This window comes from Notamacropus eugenii, chromosome 3 (genome assembly GCF_028372415.1).
Source record: "Notamacropus eugenii isolate mMacEug1 chromosome 3, mMacEug1.pri_v2, whole genome shotgun sequence".
Taxonomy (NCBI): Eukaryota; Metazoa; Chordata; class Mammalia; order Diprotodontia; family Macropodidae; genus Notamacropus; species Notamacropus eugenii.
In genome coordinates, this window is record NC_092874.1 from 333734468 (window position 1) to 333760890 (window position 26423).

Genomic DNA, 26423 nt, shown 5'->3' on the forward strand with positions numbered 1-26423 from the left:
AGGAAACCGTGCCGGGCTCTTTGGGCCCCTCCCCACCCCTGCCTCCCTTGGCTTCCCTCTCGAGTCCCCATCCCCTGCCCGCGGGGCTCCTTGGATGATCTTCCTGGGACGGAGAACCCGCCAGGGCGAGGGTCAGGGCGCTGGGGCGTTCTCCATCTCGCCTTCCTTGAAGTAAAGAGGACAGCTCCGGAGGTCCGCCGGACACCCGAAAAATGTCCGCGAAGGAGAACCCCTGCCGGAAATTTCAGGCCAACATCTTCAACAAAAGCAAGTGTCAGAACTGCTTCAAGCCCCGGGAATCTCACCTGCTCAATGATGAAGATTTAAACCAGGTGAGTCTGTAGATTTTGCTTAATTTTGTACCGGAGGTGAGGAGGTCAAGTACCCCCCACCCCCCCAGTCTGTGATCTCAGCCGCTGCCCTTGCACATGTTCATTCCCTTCCGATGTCTTTCTTGTCGGTCTAATTTGCAAGCGAGGTTTTCTTGGACTCGGCTCCCTGGCTGTCAGCGTTTGGCTTTTATTTATTTATTTTTATTTTTCCCATCCTGCCTAGCTTTGGGCCTTCTCCATTATTTTATCCACACGCTTACCGCGTCTCCCCCCAGCCCCCACCCCCGCCCTGTGGCGGGGGGTCTTTAAAGCTCAACCTATGCGATGGAGAAGCCCTTGGACTTGATATGTGGAGAGGCTTATAAAGGGGTCGTGGATTTGCTTTGCTTTAATTTAATTTGTGGAAGGGGAGGGAAAGCAAAGCCCACCATGGCAGAGCTTGGGGAAAAAGGAGGCCAGTGGATGAGTGTGTTGTGTTTTTGCAAAATGGCTTTGGGATTTCCCTTAAGAGGGGAAAAGAGTGAATTAAAAGAAAAAAAATACAAACAAGAATCAAAGTCTTTACAAATACATGTATACAAAGTCAAGAAAACCCTGGGAAATCTGTCTTAAATGTAATTAACCGCATCTCTGCCATTGTAGGAAGTTTACATTCTAAGATGTCTTATTTAATTTTTTAAAAAATCAGTTAAAAAAAGTGAGTGGGTTGTTCTGTCTGGGTATTACTGCCGTCTGTGTGTAAATAAACCGTCCAGGCCGTGGCATTCACAGCTGTTAGTAAACACAGATTTGGGGGGGAGATTGGGGGAGGGGGAATAGGGAGCAAATGGTGATACTGGAACACCCCCACCCATCCCAAGTTCTAATGGCCTGGTTACAATCCTATTATGGAAAAGATGTCAGACATTGTTGGGGGAGGTAATGAAATCTCAAGGCTAATATGGAAAAAAATGTAACAGAAAAAATATGCGTTTGTGGGGGAAAGAGGAGGAGCGGGAAGTGTAATTGATAGACAGAGTCTGGACAAAGGGAGAATCCTGAAGTATGCTGAAAAATAACATCCTTTCTTGTTCCCATAGCTTAGTGACATGATTCATGGATTTTTGGGGATTGGTTTCGTTTATGTGAGACTCAAAAAATGCTTGATTTTTATTACGTTTGAGAAAATAAACCACTTGCCCATTTTGGGTTCTTTAGAGTCAGTGTTTGGGGGTGGGAGAGGTTGGACTTTTGGTATCAGCCCTGTCATAGAGTGGAAAGGGTGGGGAGAGGAGGAGAGGAATCAGGCCCAGAGTAGAGATTCTGATCCTTTCTGACCCAATTTGCTTTGTTTCCTTCAAGCACATCCTCTCTCATTGCCTGGGTTCCCCCCTCCCCTTCAGTGTCAAGAGGTATTGGTTAAGAGTCTTCTAAAATCTCAATGAGGAAAGGCTTGCCTTTTATTTAAAATCTAGGCATCTTTGTTAGTGAGAGGGCCAGGGATTCGTTCTAGCATTGGAAAATACTTTTTGACCCAGTTTACAATGTACTGCTTAGAGAAATCTATGGCTGGAAGGGACCATGGGAATGTTCTAGACCACTTCCTTCATTTTACAGTTGGGGAAACTGTAAAAAAAAAAAAAACTGTAAAAACTGTTCAGAGAGGAGAGGTGATTGTTCAGCCTCACACAGTCAAGTGGAATCCAGGTTTCCTGATTCCCAGTTCAATCAGTGCTCTTCCTACTTAACCTGATGGAAATGTGGTTTAATAGCTGTGTGAGGTGGTACAAAGCTTTATATTTTTGTATTAATTGAAGATTTGAGTCTTCTGTACCCTGTAAATTCCTGCCTAGTAATTGCAGTGCACACTGTCTGTGACGTTCTCTCCCATGTCCCATTTCTCTGTCTCCCCCCACCCTGCTTCCCATTAAATGTATCCATTTAGCCTAGGGATCTGGTAGTGAACTCTGTTGCTCTACATTTCCATGCATTCCAGCCATAGTGACCTAGTTATAATAATTCCTGTTGCAGATGGGGGAGCCCAGGAGGCATGGAGGGAGACCTAACAGTGTACCTAAGACTGGTTTGTTTACATTTGTTCATTTATACAGTAAACATTATTAAACATTTTCTGTGTGCATCTACTCTGTATTGGAAAGATGCAGAGTTTACATAAGACATTGTGTTTGCCCTCAGTGGAACTGAAGAGTCCAGTAGGGGAATGAAGGCCAGCACAGATAGCTATAGTTCACAGTTACTATATGAGATTTACCATACAAGATTCTTTTAGGGTAAGATGTGGAGAGGGGTAAAGGGAGGAAGGGTGACCAGGAAAGGCTTTGTTGAGAAGGTGGCACTTGGGTTAGCTTTAATCAGTCATCAACAGGCAGAGAAGGAAGGGACAGTTTAGGCTCTGAGCCAAGGCAGAACACAGTGCAGGTTGGTAGATCAGAGAGAGAGTAGTCCAGTTTAACTAGGGCCTAGAGTATGGGAGAGGAGTAATATGAGAAAACTAGAAAGGTGGCACCAGTTTCTGGAGGGCTGACAGTGGAATCTGAACTATACTTGACAAGCAATAGGACTTGTTGAGCAACAAACACCCTGAAAATTAGAATGGATGAAATAATAGCCAGTGACTTCATGGGACAAAAAAAAAAAATTGAAAACAAACTCAAAAGACAAACAATAGAAACCACTGAAGATTTTTTTAGCACATATGGCCAAAGTTAGGTGTAAGAAGGATTTTTTTTTGTTGTTATGGCAGTGGTGATTGATAGATTAGAGCTTGTAGGGCAGATGATCTATAGAGAATCTTTTGCAGTAGGCCTATTAGGGATACTGAGGACCTGTGTTAGCCTGGTGAGAACAGAGAAGGGGAGAAAGGATGAGTGCCAAGTGATGTTGAAGAGGTGAGATCATTAGATTGGGGGTAGCTGATTGGATATGAAAGATGAGGGAGAAAAAAGTTAAATATGTCCCCAAAGTTTCAAACAAGGAAGGGTGGGTGAACTTTGCTGTTACAGGGAGAAAGGTCGAAGTCATGAACTCTGGGTCACACTGTGGTTTAGATGGTGGGATATACAAATGAAGATGTCTTGTGGTCAGTTAGAGATAATGGTATGGAGCTAAGAGGACAAGTCAAGACGGGAGTTAGAGATTTGGGAATCATCTGTTTAGAGGTAGCATTTCAAAGCCACCAGAATAAATGAGACTACTTGGGGAAAGAGGGGAGAGGAAGAAAAAAGCACCAAGAACTGACCTTTAGGTCTCTCTCTCTGTCTGTCTCTGGAGATTGGGAGATTAAGAGCCAGCAGAAGTGATTAGCTAAAGTAGAAGAAGCTAAAGTAGCTGAAGTAAAGCTAAATTAGTAAAGTAGAGAGTTCCTCGACCAAGGGAGGTGTGGGGATGTGCAGCTATGTCAAAAGCCTCAGAGGTAAAGGATGATGAGAACTGAAACAAAGTCACTGAGTTTGGTGACCAGAAATTAACCATTGAGAAAGTGGTTTCAATGAATTGAAGCCAGATGATGAGGAATTGAGAGAATGGAAAGTGAGGAAGTGGAAGCTCTTGGTAGAGAAAGCTTTTTCCAATAAATTTAGCCATTGAGGTGAGAGGGAGAGCTGGAACGGTAGCTGGCTAAGGCTGGAAGAGCCAAGGGGGAAGTTATTTTTGCTTTGGGAAGACATGATTGGAGAAAGATAAAGGAGCTGGTTGAAAGGAAGGAATTAGAAATGATTGCTTGCATCAGCAAGCACTTACATATCACTTTAAGGTTTTCGGAGCACTTTAGAAAGGTTTTTTCTTGTTCTACTTGAGATAAACCTGGAGGGAGGTGCTATTATTTATATCTCTACTTTATAGATGAAACTGAGGAAGACAAAGGTTAAGTGACTTGCCCAGGGTCACAGAGCTACTATGTCTCTGAGGCTGAATTTGAACTCAACAGGTCTATGCACTGCAGCTCCTAGTTTCCTCTAATATCATTTAACTGGTTCTTGCCAAAGAAAAGTGAGTTAGTAGAGTCATAGTCCTTATAATCAGTCAACAAACATTTGTTAAGTGCCTGCTCTGTCCTAGGTGCAAGGGATATGAGGGAAAAAACCATGTTCTTGCCTTCAAGTAGCTCACGTTATGTCATGAGAGAGTGTACATATTAAAGCATATACAAGACTGTAAAAGATAAATACAAAGTAATTACAGGAGGATAGGGAAAGGGCACTAGGAGTTGGGAATTCAGGAAAGTATTTATGTAGAAGGTGAAATATCAGTTGAGTTTTGAAAGTAACAATGAGCTCCTAAGAGACAGAGGTGAGGAGGGAGTATATTCCAGCCATGAGGAACAACTGATATAAAGACATGGAGAGAGACAGAGCTACATGTCCCGGAAAGAATGCCCTGTGTTGTAAGGAGCAGGAAGCTAGTTTGACTGGATTGTAAAGTCCAGGAAGCTGATCAATGTATAATTATCATGGAAAGATAAGTTGGGGTTAGGTTGTGAAGAGCAAACAGTGGAATTTGTATTTGATGTTAGAAGTAATAAGGAACACTGGAGTATATTGAGAAGGGGAATTTGTTTTTAGTTTTAAGGAAGAAGTAGTATATCCCCTTTATCGGTTAATTCTATAGGTTATCCTGTTTTCATCAATGATGAAGAAGTTAGTGTAACATCTACTTCAAGAGCCCCTCCTAAGGGACCAATAGTAACTGTTATTTGTCTCTTTGTTCTATCTGGCATTCTATGACGGTTTCTCCCTGAGAAGTGGTGGGGAAAATGTATGTGAATTTAACTTTGATTTGTAAAGATATATGAGGAGTTTGTAGAGAAGTCAGAGAGAAAGAAGGTGAGCAAAAACTTCTTGAGAGAGGTGTTTTAGCTTATTTTATAAAGAAACAGATTAAGAATTTGATGGAGAGAAACTATCTAGAGTGACTGCTTGAGGGAAGCTAAAAGATTATTTATTCATGATTGGAGAGAAGTTGGAAAGACAGAGAAAGAAGCTAGAGAGGTTTTTCTCGATAGAACTGTTTTGACCTTTATCTTTCAAAGAAGATGGAAGAAAATTCTTGAGAAGAGCGTGGTATATTCAGTGAACTAAATGGTGGGACTCTGTATGCAGAAGTAAGGAGAAATCATCCACAGTTACAGTGAAGGTGCAAAGTGACTTTGACTGTGAACTTTCTAAGTAAAACTTTATTTTTGTCTGTGTAATTATTTACATCTTCGTGTAAGTTTTGATGACATTGTTAATAAATTGCTTATTCAGTAATTTTAATACTTAATTTTAAGAGATTAAGGGAATTAATATGTAGAAAAAACTTTTAAGGAAGAAGATTTTTCCAGTTAAATAATATTTAACGAGCTGGGGTGGAAGACTGGAGCTAAATGATCAAATGAGAAAGAAGTTATAATTTTATTAATAAAATTATCCAATCACTCTAGAACTCAGGATAATAAGATGAAATATGGGAATGAGTCAAGCTGCAGACTTAGGGGTGACTTACAGGTGAAGTTGGTTGTTGATCCTTTATAACCTTGTTATATGTTCATCTTATCCTAGTAAACCCTATTATACTTGGGTCTTTATATCTGGTACTTTAAATTTTTTCTCCCTCTTTTCCATGGGTAACTTGTATATTTATTGATTACTTTTCCTTATTGGTTTTCTAAACATAAATTTGTTATTGCTACTTTAAAGACAGAGATTGATATATTTAATGTATATATTGTAATGTTTTTGAATTGGAACTTAGTATGGTTGCCTAATTTTAGGAGCAAACCCAGAAATAGGATAAAGGAATGGGGGGATCACAAAGTAATTCATAGTAAAGTTAGACTTGGGGAGTCCCTTAAGTATTTTCCAATCTGTTAAGTCATTGAAAAATACCAGACACCTTAACAGTAGGAAACAGTACCTGTTTACACACCCCCTTACAAAGAGGAGAAGTTGGTCAAGAATGTTGAGGTTATATTGGGAAAGGGGATCAAAGAATGTTTTTAAGAAGGAAAAGGAGAGCTCATTTGGAAGAATGGACATATGTCCTTACTCATCTATATCTGAAGCTCAAATTACTTCAGAGTGGAACAGAAAAGTAGCATCCTAGTGGGAGAGACTATGCATCTGAAGGTATACATCCTTGCAAAGAAGAATGGGGGAAACAGTGCTGACTAATACTAGAGCATCCTCTCATGTATGGATTAGAGAATCATAATACAGGTTTGAAGATAGACATTTACAAAGATTCTGTGGTAAAATGGGCAGATTGTTGTTTGTGAAGGCTGAAGATGGGACCAAAGTCAAAACAGCTTGAAGCAAGATCATCACCAGAATAGTACAAACGTATAATTATCTTTTGTTACAACTGTGAGTCTGGATGGCCATGTAAATGATAAATGTACTTGAAAGATAAATGCAGAGTTGGTGTATGACAAGTTGAATTCCAAAGAATCTGCATTGGAAAATGAAGATAGTGGATGTCACCTAGTAGTAGAATGATCTGATCATCAACAGTTTGATACAGGGATACCAACAAGATGCAATCAGAAAGGCAGAAGTGGTTTCTGTTACAAATGTGGGCTAGATGATCATAAACATGTCAAATGTACTTGGGAAGAGAATTTTAATTTGGATCAGGGGAGAAACAAGCTATTATATTAGGTCCCAGTTATTAAGAATTGAAGAAAGATGAAAACATTTTACTGAAAGGCTTTGGTGATCGGAGTATACTGGAGATCTTTGGGGTAGAAATTAAGCAGACATTTCAGAACTAGATAGAAAAATTCTCTTGTAAGATGACTCAGGTGAAAAAGGAATCAAAAACTTAAGTAGAGCAGAGGCTTCCTGCTTAAAAGAAATGAAACAATTCATCTGCTTGATACAAAAGAACTATTAAAAGGTGCTAAAGAAGAAACTGCTACATTGAAGTAGCATTGAAGACATTAAGCCCTGGCAATCCTTCATTTTGCCAGAAGGATTTAGTTGGTAAGCCCGTGATTATCAATAATACATTTCAATGCAGTGTACATCAAGTCAAGCCAATGAATATTTATTAAGTACCTACTATGTGCCATTGTAAACTAAGCAATAGAAATACAAAGAAATGTTGTAACCCAAGCTTGTTTCCCCAGTCATCACAGAGATATGCTGAGAAAATAGATTCTTGGAGAAAATCAGAGACCACATGTGGAAGCCCAATTATTTTACCTAGGACTGAGGGAGACCCTAGTTCAAACAATGATGGAGGGCCAATTTAGAACAATGTAGAGTCTTTTAGGAAAAGAAAACAAGGTACAGAAGTTAAAAATACTGGTAATGGGCCTATAACAGCACCCAGCTTGGATACAGATATCGAACAATCAATAAATCAAAATAGAATTAGAATAGTACAACCTATAATTGGAAGGGTATACTCCTTCAGCTATTTATGATCATTGTCAAATTATATAATATTTTGACCTTTAATGCATTATGTGTGTTATTATTTTTATTGTTACTGTTGCTAATTTGTTTTTCTTATTTATGTTTGTCAAGTGGTGTTTTCTGTCATGATATCTATATATTTATATGTTGTATTTAATATTGATGAAGAGTTCACGTACTCCAAAATGATTTCTAGGGGACTGACAAGTTTTTGACCATGGGGAGAAATGTAACACCTAAATGAAAAATCTCTCCTCCAGAGGTCATAGAGAATTGTTACTGCTTCTTTAAAAACAGAGACACTAAGTGTGGAAGTTGTAATTGACATTCTAGGAATGCTTCCCTCAATTGAGTTAGGGAGACTGTGGATAAGTTTAGCTTCAATCTGTGAAGATTTATGAGGAGTGTGTGGAGAAGATAAAGACAGTAAGGAAAAACTTTTCTTGGGCAAACATCCTTATTTTATGAAAAAAACATTGTAAAGAGAATTTTATGAGTGACTCTGATGAGAGAGACAATGGACAGTTTTTACAAAGTAAGTACTTAGTAAATGCTTATCAATTTGATAATAAGAATATATATATATGGGAACAAGTTACGTGTAACCCTCTTACATTAAGTAAAGTCATATGCAAGGCTGTTCCCTCTGTCAGAAATTCTCTTCCTCCTCTTCTTTATCTTCTGCCACTGGCTTCTTTCAGGTCTCAGCTAAAATTCCAAATTCTACATGAAACCTTTTTCTAGTCCTTAATTTTGGCGCTTCCCATCTAACATTATCTCAACTTTATATGTGTGGTGTTATAGTCGTTTGCATATTGTTTCTCCCACTAGAACATAATGCTCTTTCTAAGAGTAGGGACTAGTTCTTGTCTTTCTTTGTGTTTCTGTTGCTTAGTTTACAATGGCACATAGTAGGTACTTAATAAATATTCATTGGCTTGACTTGATGTACACTGCATTGAAATGTATTATTGATAATCACGGGCTTACCAACTAAATCCTTCTGGCAAAATGAAGGATTGCCAGGGCTTAATGTCTTCAGTGCTACTAGTACCTAAGGATTTTTCCAATTGCCATGTAGCCAAATTTTCCTATAGAAGTTCTCTCCCTCAGTTGGAATGTAAGCTCTTTGAAAGTAGGGACTATCTCTCTTTTTTCTATTTGTGTTTCCAACACACCAAGGTGCTTGGCACATAGTAAACACTTAATAAGTGCTTTTCTATTTTCAATTTTATTTGAATTATTGAACTGTTATTAATGGTATAGGAGAGGTACTCTGGTTATTTAAAATGCTTGACTTTTTTTCTTTCAGAAGTTGAATTATGGGTCCCAGAGAAACATTCTGGGTCTTCAGGGAACATCTGGAGTTGTTCTTTTTGGAAATGATAGCTCTTTTGTGTTGGGAGAGATTAGGTTGGACTTCGACAATTCTTGGGATTTTTTTCAGAAGGTTTTTCTCGTGAAGGAGGGAGACACTGATTTTACCATCAGTCCCAACTTCCTCTGCGTTTGCTCTTCACTCAAGTTCTGTTCACTAAATGACCTAACCAATAGAGTCCCTGCTCTCTCCTTCTTCCCTCTACCTTATTTTTAGTGTACCTTATAAAAATTCAGTGGACATTGAAACAGAATTTAGTGGGTTTTGATATTATTAGGCTATCATCTTAGGAGACAGAGAAGTTGTTTGTTGTGTTTTTTTTCTTTCTACCTTGATTTAAACTTTGTTTCCTCCAACAGTTGTATTTTTTCCCTTAATTATTTGTATTTCCCCAAAAGGTTTCCTGCCTCCCATGTTGGCTCAGGAGACAAAATATATAGTGACCTCAAGTGCCTTGAGTTGGGCAGTGGAACTCTTCCTCTCTCTGCCATGAAGAGACCCAGAGATGTAAAGCAACATGCCCCAGATCATCCAGGCATCCTAGAATGCAGACTTTCTCTGTCTCTCTTGACAGAAGGATCATAAGCCCGTTGAGGGCAGAAAATGTTTTATTTTATTTTTTTTTGTATTTCTTGTGGCTAGTAAAGTGCCTTACCCCTAAATGGAGCACAGTTGCTTAATGTATTTGGTTGAAGTGACTCCTGACTTAAAATCCAATGCCCTTTCAAGCATACCATTTACCCTGGCATGGTATACCAACAAAATTGATTTGGCACTGATAAACAGAATGGATCAGAGGGAAATTGATGAGTTTGATAGAAGACATGACTCTTCCCAGCTCTACTGTGTATAAGTAGCAGTTGAAATAGCTCAGTCTTTTGACCAGAGGATGTAGTTGTGCAGCTTACTGTTCTTGACCTGCTTTTCTTTCCTTCCTTTTCAACAAATATGTATTAAGAACTAACCATGTGCCAGATTCTGTGTTATACACTGGGCCTCCAAAGGCAAAAATGAAACCATTCCTGCTATCAAGGAATGGAATCTTCTTACACTGTGGCTTTAGGAAATTTGCTTGACTCTTCTGGGCTTGTTTTCCTTTTGTGTCAAATAAGAACTGATCCATTCCTACACCCAAGGGATTATGATGAAAGTAAGAATTAAAACTACTAGAAAAAGTCTTTTGAGTTTCTTGAAAGAAAAGTACTATGCAAATATAAGATATTTTGTAATGCTATAATCCTAACATAATTATGGAATCTTAGAGCTGGAGGGACTTTAAAGGTCAACTGTTTTAACCATAATATTTTGCAGAGGGAGAAATTGGAGCCCAGAGACAGTAAGTGACTTGGTCAAAGTTACATACTGAGTTGGTGAGAGAGGTTAGGTAGCTAGTTGGTACAGTGGATAGAGTGCTGGGCCTGGAGTTAGGAAGACCTGAGTTCAAATTCCGACTCAGACACTTACTAGCTGTGTGAACTTAGGTCAGTAGCTTAACCTCGCTTGCCTCAGCTTCCTCAGTTGGACAATGGAGATGATAATAGCACCTAAATCCCATGGTTGTTGGGAGGATCAGCTGAGATGGTATTTGTGAAGGGCTCAGCACAGTGCCTGGCACACAGAAGGTACTGTATGAATGCTGACTTTTACTGGAATACACTGGATCTCTGGTCACCTAACTCCTAGTTGAGGCTGTGCAGTTGCCGCCATATCCTGTTGTTTCCTATTACAGTCAGATTATTCTGCTAAAAAAGAATTATGAATACCCATGAAATAGAGGGGCCAGAGTCCCTAAGCCATAAAGGTAGGAGAACCATAAATGTGGTAGTTGCTTGAGTGGTGGACTTGGAATCAGGAAGCACTTAGCCCAGTGTCTGGCACATAGGAAGGACTCAACAAATGCTTATTGACTGACTGACCTAGGGTTAAATCTTACATTTCACACAGTATGTCCAGGAGACATCTTAAACTTTCAATACCTTCAAAATTCAACTCATGAGCTTTCCCCCCAAGTCCTTTACTCATTCCCTTCCCTATTCCTATAGAGGGCATTACCATCCTCCCAGTCCCTCACAACCTAGGAGTCATCTTGGATTCCTTAATATTTCTCACTCCCCATATCCAAGCTATTGCCAAGGCCTATCGGATCTCACCTTTGCAACATCTCTTGAATATGTCCCCTTCCTTCCTCTGATACCACCAGTACCCTGATGTAGACACTTACCACCTCATTCTTTGAGTACTGCAGTAGCCTGCTGGTGGGCCTGCCTTCCTCATCTTTCCTCACTCAAAATCATCTTCCATTCAGTCGTGAAAGTGATTTTCTTGAAACATTGGTCTGACTATGTTACTCCCTTATTCAGTAATTGCCACTGACTTCTTATTACCTCTAGGAGCAAATATAAAATGCTCCTTTTGGCATTCAAAGTCCTTCATAACCTAGCTCTTCCCTACCTTTCAAGTCTTCTTACACTTTATTCCAACTCTTAGATCCAAGTGATACTGACTTCTTGGCTGTTCCATGTACAAGACACTTGTATCTCTTGACACTAACCATTCTCTCTGGCTGTCCCCCATTCCTGGAATGTTTGCCCCCCCCCCCCCCCTTCCTGAATAATAGCCTTCTTAGTTTCCTTTAAGATGTAACTAAAATCCCACTTACTACAGAAAGCCTTCTCCAGCCCTTCTTAATTCTAGTGCCTTCACTGTTAAGTATTTCCTATTTATCCTGTGTGTAGCTTGCTACGTATATGTTTATTTGGGTATTGTCTCCCCTATTACACTATAAACTCCTTGAAGGCAGGCACTGGCTTTTTCTCTTTTAAACCTCATTTAGTATCCCAAGTGCCTGACTCATAGTAGGCACATGATAAATCTTGATTGATTGATTTAAAATTGGAAGAGACTGTGGAGGTCATCAAGGCCAAGCTCCCTGACTTTACAGATGAGAAAACTATCTCTGGACAGGTTGATTAACTCTGAGCCTCAGTTTACTCATCAGTAAAAAAAAGGATCCCCAACAATATTTTAAGTAAAGTAGAAAATGAAAAATATTTTGAAGCATCTTGTGAGGTGAGCTGTCACAATTCAGTAGTAATCCCAGTTGTTAAATGTTTGTAGCAGGAACATTATTCTTGCTAAGAAAACTTTGCTTATAGTAGTCTTATATTTAGAATAAAATTGATCCAAAAATATAAACTTGAAAATATATTTTATCATTGCTAAAGGGCATTTTTATCTTCTATGTTGTTCTCATCCTTCTGCCCCACTAAATGACCCAGACCAGATTGTTTTAACATGTTATGTATTTTTTTTAGTATACATAATCTCCTACTCCACTCAAAGAACCATCCCCTAAAACAAAGAATAAAAAAGAAGGGGAAAAAGTCAGCAAAACTTAACTTCTGGTCCCCCCCTTTTAAGTTCAGGTGTGAATTGCAGCTGGATGGCTCCATGGATAAAGCTTTGGACCTGGAGTCAGGAAGACCTGAGTTCAAATGTGGTCTGAAATACTTACTAGCTATATGACCCTGGGCAACTTGCTTAACCTCTGTTTGCCTTAATTCACCAGAGAAGGAAATGGCAAACTGTTCCAGTATCCTTGCCAAGAAAACCTCATGGACAGTATTGGTGTGCTATGGTCCCACAGGGTCATAGAGTTGGATGTAACTGAACAGCAGTTACAAAGTGCAGAATGGTTAGGTAGGGCTCTAGCTCCCAAATCTAGACTTCTTAGTCATTCAAGGCCTTTTATAGCCTGTCTGTAAGCCAGTCTCCCATTACTTTACCCCCCAAATAAGCTCATCATGTTCACTTAATCTGCCATGCTCTCCCATTTTTTAGTTAGTACTGCCAGTCTTAATTCCTGGCACTTTCCCCAGACTCCACCTGTTGAAATATTACCCATTCTTAAAACCCTATTTTTATTGCCAGCTTCCTTCATGAAACCTCTCTTAACCACCATTCCCTAACTAGGCATCTGATATCTGGGGTCCTTCCCAGCTCTAAATTCTAGAAGTGTAGGACTTCTGGAATTCTAGAAAAGAACTGGGGATGTGTAGCCTGGAGAGGACTTGGAAGAGGTGTGATACATCAGAACTAGATTCAAACATTTGAAAGGCTATCAAGTAGAAGAAGGATGTAAATAAAAGATACATATACAATAAATAGAGGGCAACCTCTGACAGCTGTTGGGACCCTCCCTTGTAAGGATTCCCAAATAATAACTGCATCTGAGAATGTACATAATATTCTGTGCTTAGTAGCCTTTTCACTTCCTCGCCATGAGGGATAAAGTATGTTTCATTATCTGCTTTCTGGGACCTTTATACTGTTTTTTCAGTTAGTTTGACTTTTTGAAAAGACTCTAGCTATGTCCTTTTGGTTCTTCTTCTTACATTCTGTATCAGTTCTTACAAATGTTTCCTTGTTTCTCTGAATTCTGGATGTTGATCGTTCATTCCTTACTCCCTAATAACATTTCATTAAATTCATTGCTATAGGGTTTGTTTTTCTGCAAGCTTTTTGCATTCTGCCATAATTTTGTCTCCAGCTTTTTTTGCTGCTATGAAGAGCATTGCCATGAGTTGTTGGTATGTGTTAGATCTTTGTTTTTGTCTTTGACTTCTGTGGGGAATGTGCCCAGGAGTGGGATTGCTAGGCCAAAGGGTATGGGACATTTAGTCATTTTAATTGCGTAATGTCCAAGTTGAAACCTTTAACATTTGGACCACTTCAAAGCTCCAAGCCTGGGGTATTCGTTTTCCTGCCTTCTTATAGCTGTTCCAACATTGACTGTTCTTAACTTTTGTCATATTAAGATATGAGGTGAAATTTCAGGATTTAAAAAGTTTTTTTTTAAAGTCATTGTTTTGAAATTGAGAGACATCAATATAACTTGGACATTTCTTTGTACAGAGAATAGGGAAAGTGGATTGTATGTGACATTGTGAATCTCTATTACATACAATTGGCTTATATGTTAAATTTGACCTGGTGGTTCCAGCATGTCCCTGCTTGTCAGTACGTCTTTCTGAATTTCCTTCTGACCCCCCCCTTTTTTTTTAAATGTCCTTCTCCCCCTAAAAAGCCCTCTTACTCTATAACAAAAGGACCATAGTTAAGAAAAAGAGCAGTGTGAAAATATACGTTCATTCTGTACTTTCAGTCCATCATCTCTAACAAAGGATGGGATGCATGCTTTATCATCATGCTTCTGGAGTTGGGATTGGTCATTGCATTCTGTTACTCATTTTTAGACTTTTGCAGTTGTTTTCCTTTATGGTATGGTGATCATTGTATAAATGGTTCTCCTCACTTTACTCTGCATCCATTCATCATACAAGTCCTTCCAAGCAGAGGTATTTTGTTTTGCCCTAAAAAAAAAAAAAAAAAATCCAATGACTTAGCACATTTTTGTGTGGTCATTGATAGTCTGAAATTTTTTTTTTTGAAAATTGTTCATATCTTTGACCTCTGATACAATGGGGAATGCTTTATTTTTTAATTTTTCTGAAAATATTTGCTTATATGTGTCCAATTTATAGATTGTAAGTTTCTTGAGTACAAGGACCTTGAATTACTCATCCTTGTGTGACTTGAAGTATTTAGCAAAGTGGTTTCCATATATATTAGGTACTTCAGTGCCTATGAATGAGTCTTTAAACTTACTGTTTCTGGACCTCAGCCCAGTCTGTGGAATAGGGAGAATTGGACTTCCAGTTACTGAGGACTTGAGATTCTTGGGTGACTTGAAGAGTGCTGTTTTCAATAAAGGGTGTAGCTTGTGGGCCTGCTATCTGGCTATGGTTTTGGTGCTTTTACTTCCTTGGTATTCTCTGCACAGGTGGCCTTTGTTGGAAACATTCCTGGAATGCTGGTTCTTACCCAGAATCTTCCTGTTTGGCCAGCTCTGCTTCCCTCCCTCCCCGTCCCTGACTTGTCTTGGCTTTCTTTTTTCCCAAGTTTCCTCTTGGTTAGTCTATTTCCTGGTGGCTACTGTTGTGCTGTGTTTGAAAGCTCTGGTTAGGGCTCGCTCTTGGCTGTCCCTCTCCTGCAGAGATGATGGAAGCTGGCAGATGATGAGAGATTTTCAAAGTTGGCTTGTGTTCTAGGGCTTGCCTGGAGAATCCTTGGAGGGCAGGAAGGCATTTGAGCAGTGGTCATGCTTCTGTATTTGTGAAATGCCTTACACTTGCATTTTGACAAATTTTTCCTGGGTTTTACTTTATTCCTAGACCTTTCCCCACAGATGATATTTTTTATGATCTCCACACCTTGGAAGTTGCCTGGGTAAGAGAGAAGGGCTATATGTTTTATAGTGGAAAGAATGGTTGTCTTGGCACCAGAAGACCCAGGTTCAAGCTGCATATTGAAAACTTACTAGCAACTCAATTCCTTTTGTGTCTTGGTTTCCCCATCTGTCAGATGGGGGTAGTGACACTTGCACAGCTTAGCTTGTAGGGTCATTGTGAATAAAACTCTCCATAAAACTGAAGTGCTACATGTACATAAATAATTGTAACTAGGAGATCTGGGATTTGGTCTTCAGCTGATGAATAGTTTTAGCATCGCCTTTGTGCGGATTTTTGTTACAAACTGGTGGGGAGTAGGGAATAGATTCAATCACGTGTCCTCATTCAGCTTATGCTTCCGTGTTGGGCAACTAGCATGTAATGCATGAACAAGAGGTGCAAATCAAATGTTCTTTGAGGCTGAGAAGGGGAAAATAATTTCCACCAGTAGGGATCAGCTCTAGTTTCATGAAAGAGGTGGCATTTGAGTTTGAGTTCTGAAGAATAGGATGAAGTTTTAGCCAGCACACAGGTATGCTGTGTGACCTCAGGAAAGTTATTTGTACTCACTCTGCCCATTTCCTCATCTGTAAAATGGGACTGGTAAACCATATGCATTAGAATTGGAAGTTGCCTTTAGAGATTAAGTAGACCAACCCTTCATTTTATAGATTTAACCAAGAAGCATTTATTAAGTACAGTTTATGGGAAAGGCACTGTGATGGGTAAGGAAAATTCAAAGCCAAAAGGAAAAACAACCCCGGACCTGAGAAGAACTGATGGCCTCCTAGTGGGATACAACATGATAACAAGAAATGTGTAGGTAAATAATATATAATCATTTGAAGAAGTGCTTTTTCTTCACTAATGGTGTGTGTGTGTGTATGTATATATATATATATGCTTCCTGTTAGAGTTACTGATATCTGAGCTGAATCTTGAAGGAAGCCAGGAATTCTAAGAAGTAGAAGCAAGGAGGGGTTCTTTCTATTCATGGGAGACAGCCTGTACTTAAGACTTGAAGGCTGGATTTGAAACACCAAGTTCTGGAAACAACAAGCAAGTCAGTTTGGTTGGAATATAGACTGCACAAAGAAGAGTAATGACAAGCAAACCAGGAAAAAACTCTATTAAAGTTTTTAAAAAATGGCAACCTTAAGCACTTTATGTTTTATTTTAGAGTCAATAAGGAAACCACAGAAAGTTTTGCATCATGGGAATGATATAGTCACACATATTACTTTGGTAGTTATGTGGAGGATGAACTAGAGTGAGGGAAACTGGAATTAGAGAGTCCAGAGAATCATAAGACCTTGAGGTCACAGCATCAGTTTAAACTCTAAGAGAATGACGTGTGAAAATCAAGTAGACAAAAACGAAATCCAGAGATAACTTGAAGTCCATTGATGATACTAAAGTTTCCTTATGGGAGTAAGTGCTATATTAACTATGTTCTCTATTTACCTCTGAGTGGGAAATCATGCTTCAATTTAGAATGTCTTGTAATTGCTAGGAACCTTGATGCTGCTGTGCTGAAATGAAGATTCTTGGGTATTGCTTTCAAATCCTGCATCTGCTAGTTAGTCACTGAAGAAGGGAAGCATCTCATTTGGAGGCAAAGATAGGTGATTTCTCTAGTACTCTGGGAGCAACAAATGTGGTGTGGTGGAAGGATCATGGGAGAACTGGAATCTAGCCCTTGCTGTTCCAGTAACTTATTGTGACTTGAAGTTGGCCAAGCCACTTGACTTCTAGGTTCCAATTTTCTCATTAGTAAAACAAAAGGTTGTGCCTAGATGGTCTTTAAGGTACCTTTCTGCTCTAAAATACTGTGTCTTGTATAACTTTGTGCCACATTAGTAGTTGGCTTGGTGTAGGATCCCAGAATGCTTGGCTGTCAACATTCCATATAGCTGATCTGGAATGGTCCCTAAGTCTCATGGCTTTCGCTCGGTTTATCTCCTCCTTCATCAGAGAGAGAAAGAAGTGGGTCGATATGTTGGCATTTTCTCTCTGGAGATCAGAGCCAGGATCTTCTAAACCAGCAGCCTGTTGGTTCTCTAAGTTAGGTCATTCTAGTTCACTTGAAACCATAGCCTGATTTGCCTGGAGATTTTAACCCTTCTGATTCCATCTAGGTAATTGATCTAGCAGTTCAGTGCCTGTCTCTGGACAAGTAAAACTCCTAGGCACCTTAGGCAGATTGTGAAAATCTCTGCTGGCCTGTCACATTCCTCTATAGCTCTCGTTGTCTTCGTGGTGCCAGGACTGAGATGAAGATGATGATGATGATGATGATGATGATGATACGATTAACTCATATTTAGCTGATATTTAGTGCTTTAAGGTTTACCTCATGTACGTTATATCTCCTCATGCTCAGAACAGCTTCTTAAGTGGGTCCCATAGGCATATTATCCACATTTTATAGAAGAGAAAACTGGAGTTCAAAGAGGTTGTTTTTTGCTTCTGGTTAGACAGAGGGATAGATAGAGGGAGAATTGAAACCCAGATCTCTATTGATACCAAGTGTATCTGTCTTTATTCTGCTTCTTCTATAGTGCTTTAAGGTAATAACAATAATAACCAACTTTTATGTAGTGTGTACTGTGTGTCTGCCACTGTGCTAAGTATTTTACAATTATTATCTCATTGTTCTTTGTTATTAGGTAGGCTATTGTTATTCCTGTTTTACAGATGAGGAAATTCATGCTAACAGAGCTGAAGTGACTTGTCCAGGGTCACACAGTTAGGAAGTGTCTGATTTGAACTCTCACCTTCCTGACCCCATTCCTAGCATTCTATCCATTTCCCCACCTAGCTTCCTCTAAAGTTTACAAACAACTTTCATTCTGAAACTCTTGTCAGCATTGTGAGATGACCAGCGTTGTTAGATTTAGTCCTTCTAAGCAATGCAAGGATCTAAGATAATTTCAAACGACTCATGATGGAAAATGCCATCCACATCCAGAGAAAGAACTATGGAGTCTGAATGCAGATCGAAGCATACTATTTTCTTTTTTTCTTATTTTTTTGCTTTTTCATTCTCATGATTTTTCCCTTTTGTTCTAATTCTTCTTTCACAACATGACTAATGTGGAAGTGTGTTTAATATGATTGATTGTACATTTATGTATAGACTATATCAGATTGTATGCAGTGTTGAGGAGGGGGGAGTAAAGGGAGAGGGAGGAAATTCAGAACTCAAAATCTTATAAAAGTGAGTGTTGAAAACCCAAAAGAAATAAATAAAATTTTAAAAAAAAATTCCAAGTTTAACTCCTGTTGCAAATTGGCTCTTAGAAAGCATATATTTTGGGTGGTGGGGTTTTATCTTTGTTTGCTTTAACCAGATCCATAAAGACGAAGCCTCGCTCTTCCTTTAAATACCCTTTTTCCTATTGCTGGTGGTTTTGTCGAAAGTGTGACAAGATCCAACATTTTAAAAAACTAAAAGTGAATGAAGAAAATTATTTATTATATGGAATGGTTGGGGGAAGGAGAAGAAAATATAGGGAGAAGTTTTGACAATATAAGAACAAAAGATATCGATTGTTTTTAAAGTGAGAGAGTGTGTAGTGTAGAAATAGCAATGACCTAGGTATCAGGCAATCTGAGTTCTAGTTTCCACACTTAGAATTTTTGTAGACTGCAGGGGAGGAGACTGGATGCTGTAGAATCCCATGACCTCTGACCTCAGGCCAACGCACAGGAGGTGGATTGTCATAGATGTATGTGTCACTGACCCTGTGACACAGTTTATCACTTACAAAAAATTTTGGGTTCTGGACTTTGGACAGCCTCACAATATGACCTGATGCACAAGGCTTCCCTAGGAACACAAGTAGAATGCACAGTTCCAGGGAATTGACACCATCCAGACTCACACATCCTCCTTTTCCCTGGATTGATCCGCTCTCACACCTGGCTCACCAGCTCCCTCTCATGCAAAGACCCTGAGGGAGTCAAACTGGATGATCAGCTCTAAATGGATAATTCTAGAGGGGACATCTCTAATCATCCTGATCTGTGCCTTTTACCAATGGAGTCAGATAACTCCGGAGGAGAAAGTGTGGCTGGTGACCTTGCATGTCCCTCCCTTACTTAAATTCAGTTCACTTACAAATCATGACATCCTTGATGTCATGGTCCTCTTTGAGAACGAAGGGCAAACAGCAAAACCAAAAATGATGCCTCTCGAAGAGTTTGGCATTATAAGAGAAGCAGTGTTCTGGTATGAAAGTGATAGGCAAAAAAAGCCTTGCTCTCTGCTCTTGTTTTTATTTTCCAGCTTCAAGAAGCCCTGTCCTTGGAAATAAGCTGGCCAGTAGCTTAGAGCAGTTAGGTGGAGCAGTGGTCTCCTTACTTTCATCGCCCCCCCCCCCCCCCCAAACCCCCAAGATCAACTGTAAAATATTGGTAACAGACATGTGTGGGGAGGTGACAAATCAATGCAATTCCAAAGATACATATTAAGGGTATATTCTGTGCAGGGCATGGCCTCTGCCCTTGAGCTTGCAGTCCAGCCAGATTTTTATTTATATGGACAGGCTGGCTGCCACATTAGATTCACTAGAGTATGGAAAGTCTTAGGTTCCATTGTGAAATGAAAGTCCCAGAAAAGATGGAAGAGTCCTTGGGTTCATGCGTCTCTTCACGGGGAAGACTAAATTGCTGCTGACAAATAATTAAAAGAAGCCCAGTTTCCTTTTCCAGTTCTTACCAGCATTTGATATTGCCACAAATTCACAAATTCTCTTCCCTTCCCCTTTCTTTTCCCTAGTCTTTCTGCCATCCCTAGCCTCCAATTACTCACTGCATCAGTCTATGAGGATATGTCTAAGGTCTAGCCTGTCTGGTGTGGTAGAAAGAGCAGTGGCCCCATTTCCCTGTTCTGCCACAAACTTGCTGGGACCCTCAAAGTCATTTTACCTTTTCCCGGCTTTAGTGTCCTCTTCTCTAGTATGTAGTGGTTGCATTTGCATCCTATTTTGGATGGAGAAATTTTCCTCTTCCTAGTCTTCTCATTCACAGGCAAGGCTGAGCAGTCTAACAAAATGGCAGCATTCTTGGATTGATGCTCTTGTGTTATTGTACACATAGATAATGAAAACAAATTGTTGACTTTGGGCCTGTTTATTTTACAGCAGTATAAGCATGCCTGGAGGTCAGGCAGACCTTTGGATTTTAGAATCCTGGACTGCAGTGCCATATTTCTGGGCTGTAGTTACTACAGGAAGTCGGTGGACATTCTTTTGTTGAGGGTGGGGTCTGAGGAGCTAACTTGAGTTTGAACTAGCATTGATTTCCTGTCTCTCTTTCCTTTTCCTGCCTTTCAGTCTTGCTTTTTTGGGGGGAAGAGTTTTTTTGAGGGAAAAAGGAGGTGAGTGCGGAATCTTTCCTGAAAAGCTTTTGCCCTAGAAAATTGCCCTTGGGAGTTCTCAGGCAGAGGGGCAGGAGTTTTTTGTCATCAGTTCCCTCTTGCTCCAGAAATTAGAGCCATGAGGTTCTCATTGTCAGTACCCATTGGGGAAGAGTTGTTTGAAAATGTCACTTTCTCTTGCTCCCACCCTGTTCAGTTGCTGCCATACTGCAGTGTGGGTAGGAGCCCTGAGAGCTGGGCATTGTTTTGGACTGGGGGTGTGTGGAGGGAAGAATTTAAGGACTGGGCATCAGCTGCTTTCTTTCTGAGTGCTGTTTGATTTTAATTTTTCCTTTTTGAGCCAACACATCAAACAGATGTCAGCAATGCAGATTTGTTGCCAGAATGAGAGTCCCTCCCTCTCCCCTTGCCCCTCCCCCTTTCCTCTCCCTTGTCTTCTTCTTTCCATTGCCTACCAAATAAAGTATGAATTTTTGGACCTGGCTTTCAAGGTCTTCCACAGTCTGGCTCCAGCCTCTTCCTAGTTCTCTGCATGTTCTCTACGTTCCATTCAGACCATCCTATTCTCCTTTCCTTGGTCTCATTCTGTTCTCTCTTATCTCTGTGTCTTTGTTCTTACTGTTCCCAACACTTGGATTGGTTTCACTCTCCTCTTTCCTACCTCAAAAAAAAAACCCACCCCAAAATAAACAAAACAAAGCAAAAATGCATCTGTCTATTGAAGTATTGGAGTCCTCTTCCCTGGAGGCCCTCTTTGCTGCCATTTTTCTCCATGAAGCCTTCATTATCACTCACTTAAGTACACATACTACACGCATTGCTAAAAGTGACCTCTTCCCCTGCACATTTCTTGGATTTCTCCTTTGCGTTCTCCTTTCTTTTCCTGAACCTTTCCTTGCACTTATGTTCTCTTTCATATCATAATTATTTGCTCTTCTATCTTCCTTTCCCCATTAAGTCAAACTAGCAAGCATTTATAAAATGTACCAGGCACAGTGCTAAGTCCTCAGGATACAGAGAAAGACAGAAAGTGCCCCTACCTTCAAGAATTTCGCCATTGGACAAAGGAGTCAACATGCAAGCAGCTATGTACAAACAAGATAAATTGGAGTTAATATCAGAGGAAAGACAGCTCTAAGGAGGACTGGAAAAGGGCTTTTTGTAGAAGATGGGACTTTAGCCGAAAATCAAAGGGACAGCTGGGTGCTGCAGTGGATAGAGTGCTGGGCCTGCAGTCAGGAAGACCTGAGTTCGAATCCAGCCTCAGACATTTACTAGCTGTGTATGGGACCCTGGACAAGACACTCAGCCCTGTTTGTCTCAGTTTCCTTATCTTCAAATGAGCTGGAGAAGGAAATGGCAAACCACTTGAGGATCTTTGCCAAGAAAACCCCAAGTGGGGTCATGGATTGTTGGACTGAAACAACTGGACAACAAGAAGGAATATGTGGGAAACACATGAAAACATATAGAGTCAGGGAGTGTCTTGTGGGGAGGAAGAGCAAGGAAGCCAGTGTCACTGCATCCTAGAGTGTGTGGATGGAGTAAAGTATACAAAGATTGCAAAGATGGCTTAGAGTGAGATTATGAAGGGCTTTAAAGTCAAACACAACACTTTATATTTGATCCTAATAGGGAGCCACTGGAGATTATTGGGTGACATGGTCAGGTCTGCCCTTAAGGAAGATAACTTTGGTAGCTGAGGATGGACTAGAGTGGGGAGAACCTTGGGGTGGGGAGACCAAACCAAAATTATAAATTTCTTTAGAGTAGAGTATACTTCATATCCCCTATGCTTAGTGTATTGAAATTCAAGTCAGGGCAAATAATTTTCTCTCTCTGAACTTCAGTTTTTCGTTTAGTAGAATATTATCTTCTTGAAGGCAGGGATTTTTTTGTGTTTGTGCCCCTGGTACATTGTAATATGCCTAGTATGGAGCCTGGCACATACTAGGCACTTAACAAATTCTTGCTGATGGATTGTATTTGCTGACTTAAAATAATGATGATGATATGTATAATGATGATGTAATAATATCATAATAGCAGCTAGCATTTATATAGCAAGTTAGGGTCTGTAAAGTGCTTTACGTATGCTGACTCATTTATTAAGTACCTACTTTGTGCCAGGTACTGTGGTAAGTGATGGAGATACAATAAAAGCAAAAGAGGTAATCATCTTTTGGGTAAGGTGGAGGCTCCAGGGACCTCCATTCTAGTAGGAGGAGGAGGTGGAGATGAAGATCACTGATCACTACAGTGGCGGTGGCCTGATGTGAAAATGGCTAGGAAGGGCCCTAATAAAGACAAGTCAGGAGGCAGCTCTGTGAAAACAAGTGATTGATTTTGAAAATAACCTATGGTTGGAAGAAACATTTCCCCCAAATGCTTGTAGCTGACTGGGTGTTTGGTCATGATTTCCTCTTTTCGCTAGTTGCATTGAGGTTCTTACTCCCTTGAGGTTAGCTTTTCCATATGGAGCAGTGATCCTGGAGTCAGGAGATTTGGTTTGGAGTCCTTGCTCAGCTAGTTACCTGCTGTAATGCCAGATGAGTCATCAGCCTCTGAAAGTTGTTTCTTCATCTGTAAAATGGGAACGATAAAATCTCCTCTGCCTACCTTATGAGTTGTCAGGATTAAGTTAGATACTATGTGGAAAAGTTCTTTGGAGTCTGCAAAATCCTGTTAAAGGTTGTGTGCTAATGATTTTCCTATTAACAACAGATAAACAACCTATACACAGGGGTGGGGAATCGTCAACCTTAAGGCCACATGCGGTCCCCTAGGCCCTTGAGTGTGGCCCTTTCATTCAGTTAAAGGGCTGCACTTGAGGACCTAGAGGGCCTCATGTGACCTCAAGGCTGCAGGTTCCCTGCTCCAGGTGTGGGAACCTAACCGCCATCTCTTTGTGCTTTGTTTTCCCTTGGCTCCGAGTTAGAATAATAATGATAGCTAATGCTTATATCATGCTTTAAAAACCCTCCATCTACGGCCTATCCCTTAAAACAGTTCTGTGAAGTAGATGTTGTAGGTATTATGAACCCAATTTTACAGATGAGGAAACCATGCCTCAGAGAGGCCAAGTAAGTGACTTGTTTCTGAGTGTAAGAGCAAGAATTGGAATCCTGGTTTTGTTCAGCTGGCATTCATTATAAGTCTGCTATGTGGGTGCTGGGGATACAGCAGTGAAATGAGGTAGTGTCTGCCCTCAGAGAATTTAAATTCTGCTGGGGAAGAAGCCTGCGTATATAAGAATAGACAAAGTAAATACAAAGTAATTAGGGGGAATCAGGACGGGCTTTATGGAGGAAGTGGCACTTTGGCTGAGTTGATGAAAACTAAGTATTCTAAGAGGCAAAGGTAAGGAGGGAATTATGTCCCAGGCATGGATAATGTTACATTATATGCTTTATAGTTCAGTGTTTTCTGTCCTAGCTGACTCTTTGTGACCCCTTTTTGGGGTTTTCTTGGCAAAGATACTGGAGTGGTTTGTCATTTCCTTCTCCATCTCATTTGACAGATGAGGAAACTGAGGCAAACAAGGTTAAGGGACTTGCCCAGGGTCACACAGGTAATTTGTGTCTGAGATCAGATTTGAACTCAGGTCCTCCTGACTTCAGGGCCAGAACTTTAGGCAGTGTACACTGATCCTAGGAGTTGGGAACAGCAGGAAGAAAGGTTTCACTGGACTGTGGAGTGTGTGAAGGGGAGTAATATTTTATAAGGCAGGAAAGATAGTCAATATAAAGTAAATTACAAGGAAATTGCAGGAGAGGGACAAATTGAACTCTTTTTTGTGTACCACATGATTCCCCTGAGACATATATAAACTTAGGGAAGCTCAACTTGGGCCATTGGGTTTCAATGGTGATCAATATAGATACCACGATGTGAAGTCTTTTCCTGATTCTCTAGCTACTAGTGCCCTTCTCCTCCCAAAGTTTCCTCATTTATTTTGCATATGTGCTGCGTGTACTTTTGTACATGCCGTCTCTATTGGTAGCATTAAAATTGTTTGAGGATAGTGAGACTGTGCCTTCCTTGTTTTGGGGTCTCAGTGCCTACATAGTAAGTTTTGAATAAATGCCTGCTATTATTTCATTAGCAGTTGGGAATGTGAAGGAAGGAATGGATTTGAGAAACACTTGGCTAGAAAAATAGAATTCCTCTAGGGATTTTTAAAAAATAAAATTTTTATTAATATTTTCTGTTTCTTCTATCACCATAGTTATCCCACATACTCCTCCCCTTTCCCCTTCCAGAGTGGATTCCATATGACAAATCATATTTTTTAAGAGGGGGAAAAATGAACACAACTGATCAATACATTGAAAAAAATCTGAAAATATATTCACTGTGTAACACTTATGGACCTCCCACCTTCACAAAAGAATAGGTTGGGTATCAATGGAGGATCTCAAGGCAAAATGCCTGCCACACTCAGAGAGAGAAATATGGAAGTCACTCACATATTGTAGCAGATCATGTTTGTGTATGTGTATGTGTTTGTGTATCATGTTCTGATTTGTTATACGATTTCTTTCATTTATCTTAGTCTGACTACATAGCATGACTATAGTGAAAATATACTCAATAGGAAAGTATATGTAGAATCTATACAGAATTGTATGCAGTCGTGGGGAGGGAGGGGGGCAGTGGGGGGTAGGTGGGGGGGATAAAATCACAATTGTATGGCAGTGATTGTTAAACATTACAAAATTTAAAAAAAATAAAAAAAAAAGAATAGGTTGGGTATGTCTGCTCATATTTCTTCATTTGTGTCTTGTTTGATTTATATATTTTTGTTATATTTACTTTTTTTTTTGAGGGAATTGGGATTAAGTGACTTGCCCAGGGTCATACTGCTACTAAGTGTCTGAGGTTGGATCTGAATTCAGATCCTCCTGACTCTAATTCCAGTGCACTATCCACAGGGCCGCCTAGTTGCTTCCTGTTAAATTTACTTTGATTTTTTTGGTTTGTTTCTGTAGGATTTTTAATTTAAAGCTCTTTACACACATGATTTCGTATGGATCTCCTCACAAGGCTGGGAAGTAGATCCTACAAGTTTTGCTCTCCCCATTTTATAGAGGAAAGAACTTATGCTCAGAGAGGTTCAATGACTTGCCCACAGTCATACCTTTCAAAGTTCTTAGTGGACTTCTGAGCATCTTTTTAGCTCTAGTCCTCTGATCTGCTGAGCAGAGGCAGTACTGAGATCCAGATTTTTCCTGACTGAATCCAGTGATTGGTTGGAAATGAGATGAATGAATTAGAAGTGACACAGATGACTGTGAGATTCCAGGGTTCCATACGGGTCATGCAAACATTGTTACTTCCTGCATGAGAGAAGCTAATATTTGGGGGGTGTCTCAGCGATAGCCCTTAACCTAGACCCTTGTGATAGACTGGTGTTTTGGTTGGATTTTGGATCTATACATGCCCTTTCTTTGCTTCACCAGCAGCAACATTCCTCTGGCCTGGTGTGGAACAGTGGCATGTAGGAATGGTGCAAATTTTCTGGGTTTGGTTTGATTTTAAACCCTGCTGTCTTCTCCAGAAGAAATCCAAGCCTCAGGATAATTGGCCCCATCTGCCCTTCAAGTTGGCTGTCCTCTGGTGTCAGTGTTTTCTGAGGTTGAC

At 40.1% G+C, this 26423-nt stretch overlaps 1 protein-coding gene across 8 annotated transcripts in view; it reads left to right on the forward strand.

Annotated features, from left to right (window-relative positions):
- Positions 1 to 204: 204 nt before the first annotated feature.
- The window catches only part of MPRIP (myosin phosphatase Rho interacting protein), a 226486-nt gene continuing 200267 nt past the window's right edge, over positions 205 to 26423 (forward strand). For all 8 annotated transcript variants that reach the window (XM_072597052.1, XM_072597051.1, XM_072597050.1 and 5 more), the window contains exon 1: positions 205 to 332. In XM_072597052.1, the coding sequence (XP_072453153.1) occupies positions 213 to 332 (120 nt within the window). In that variant the 5' untranslated portion in view covers positions 205 to 212. The remainder of the gene's footprint in view (positions 333 to 26423) is intronic.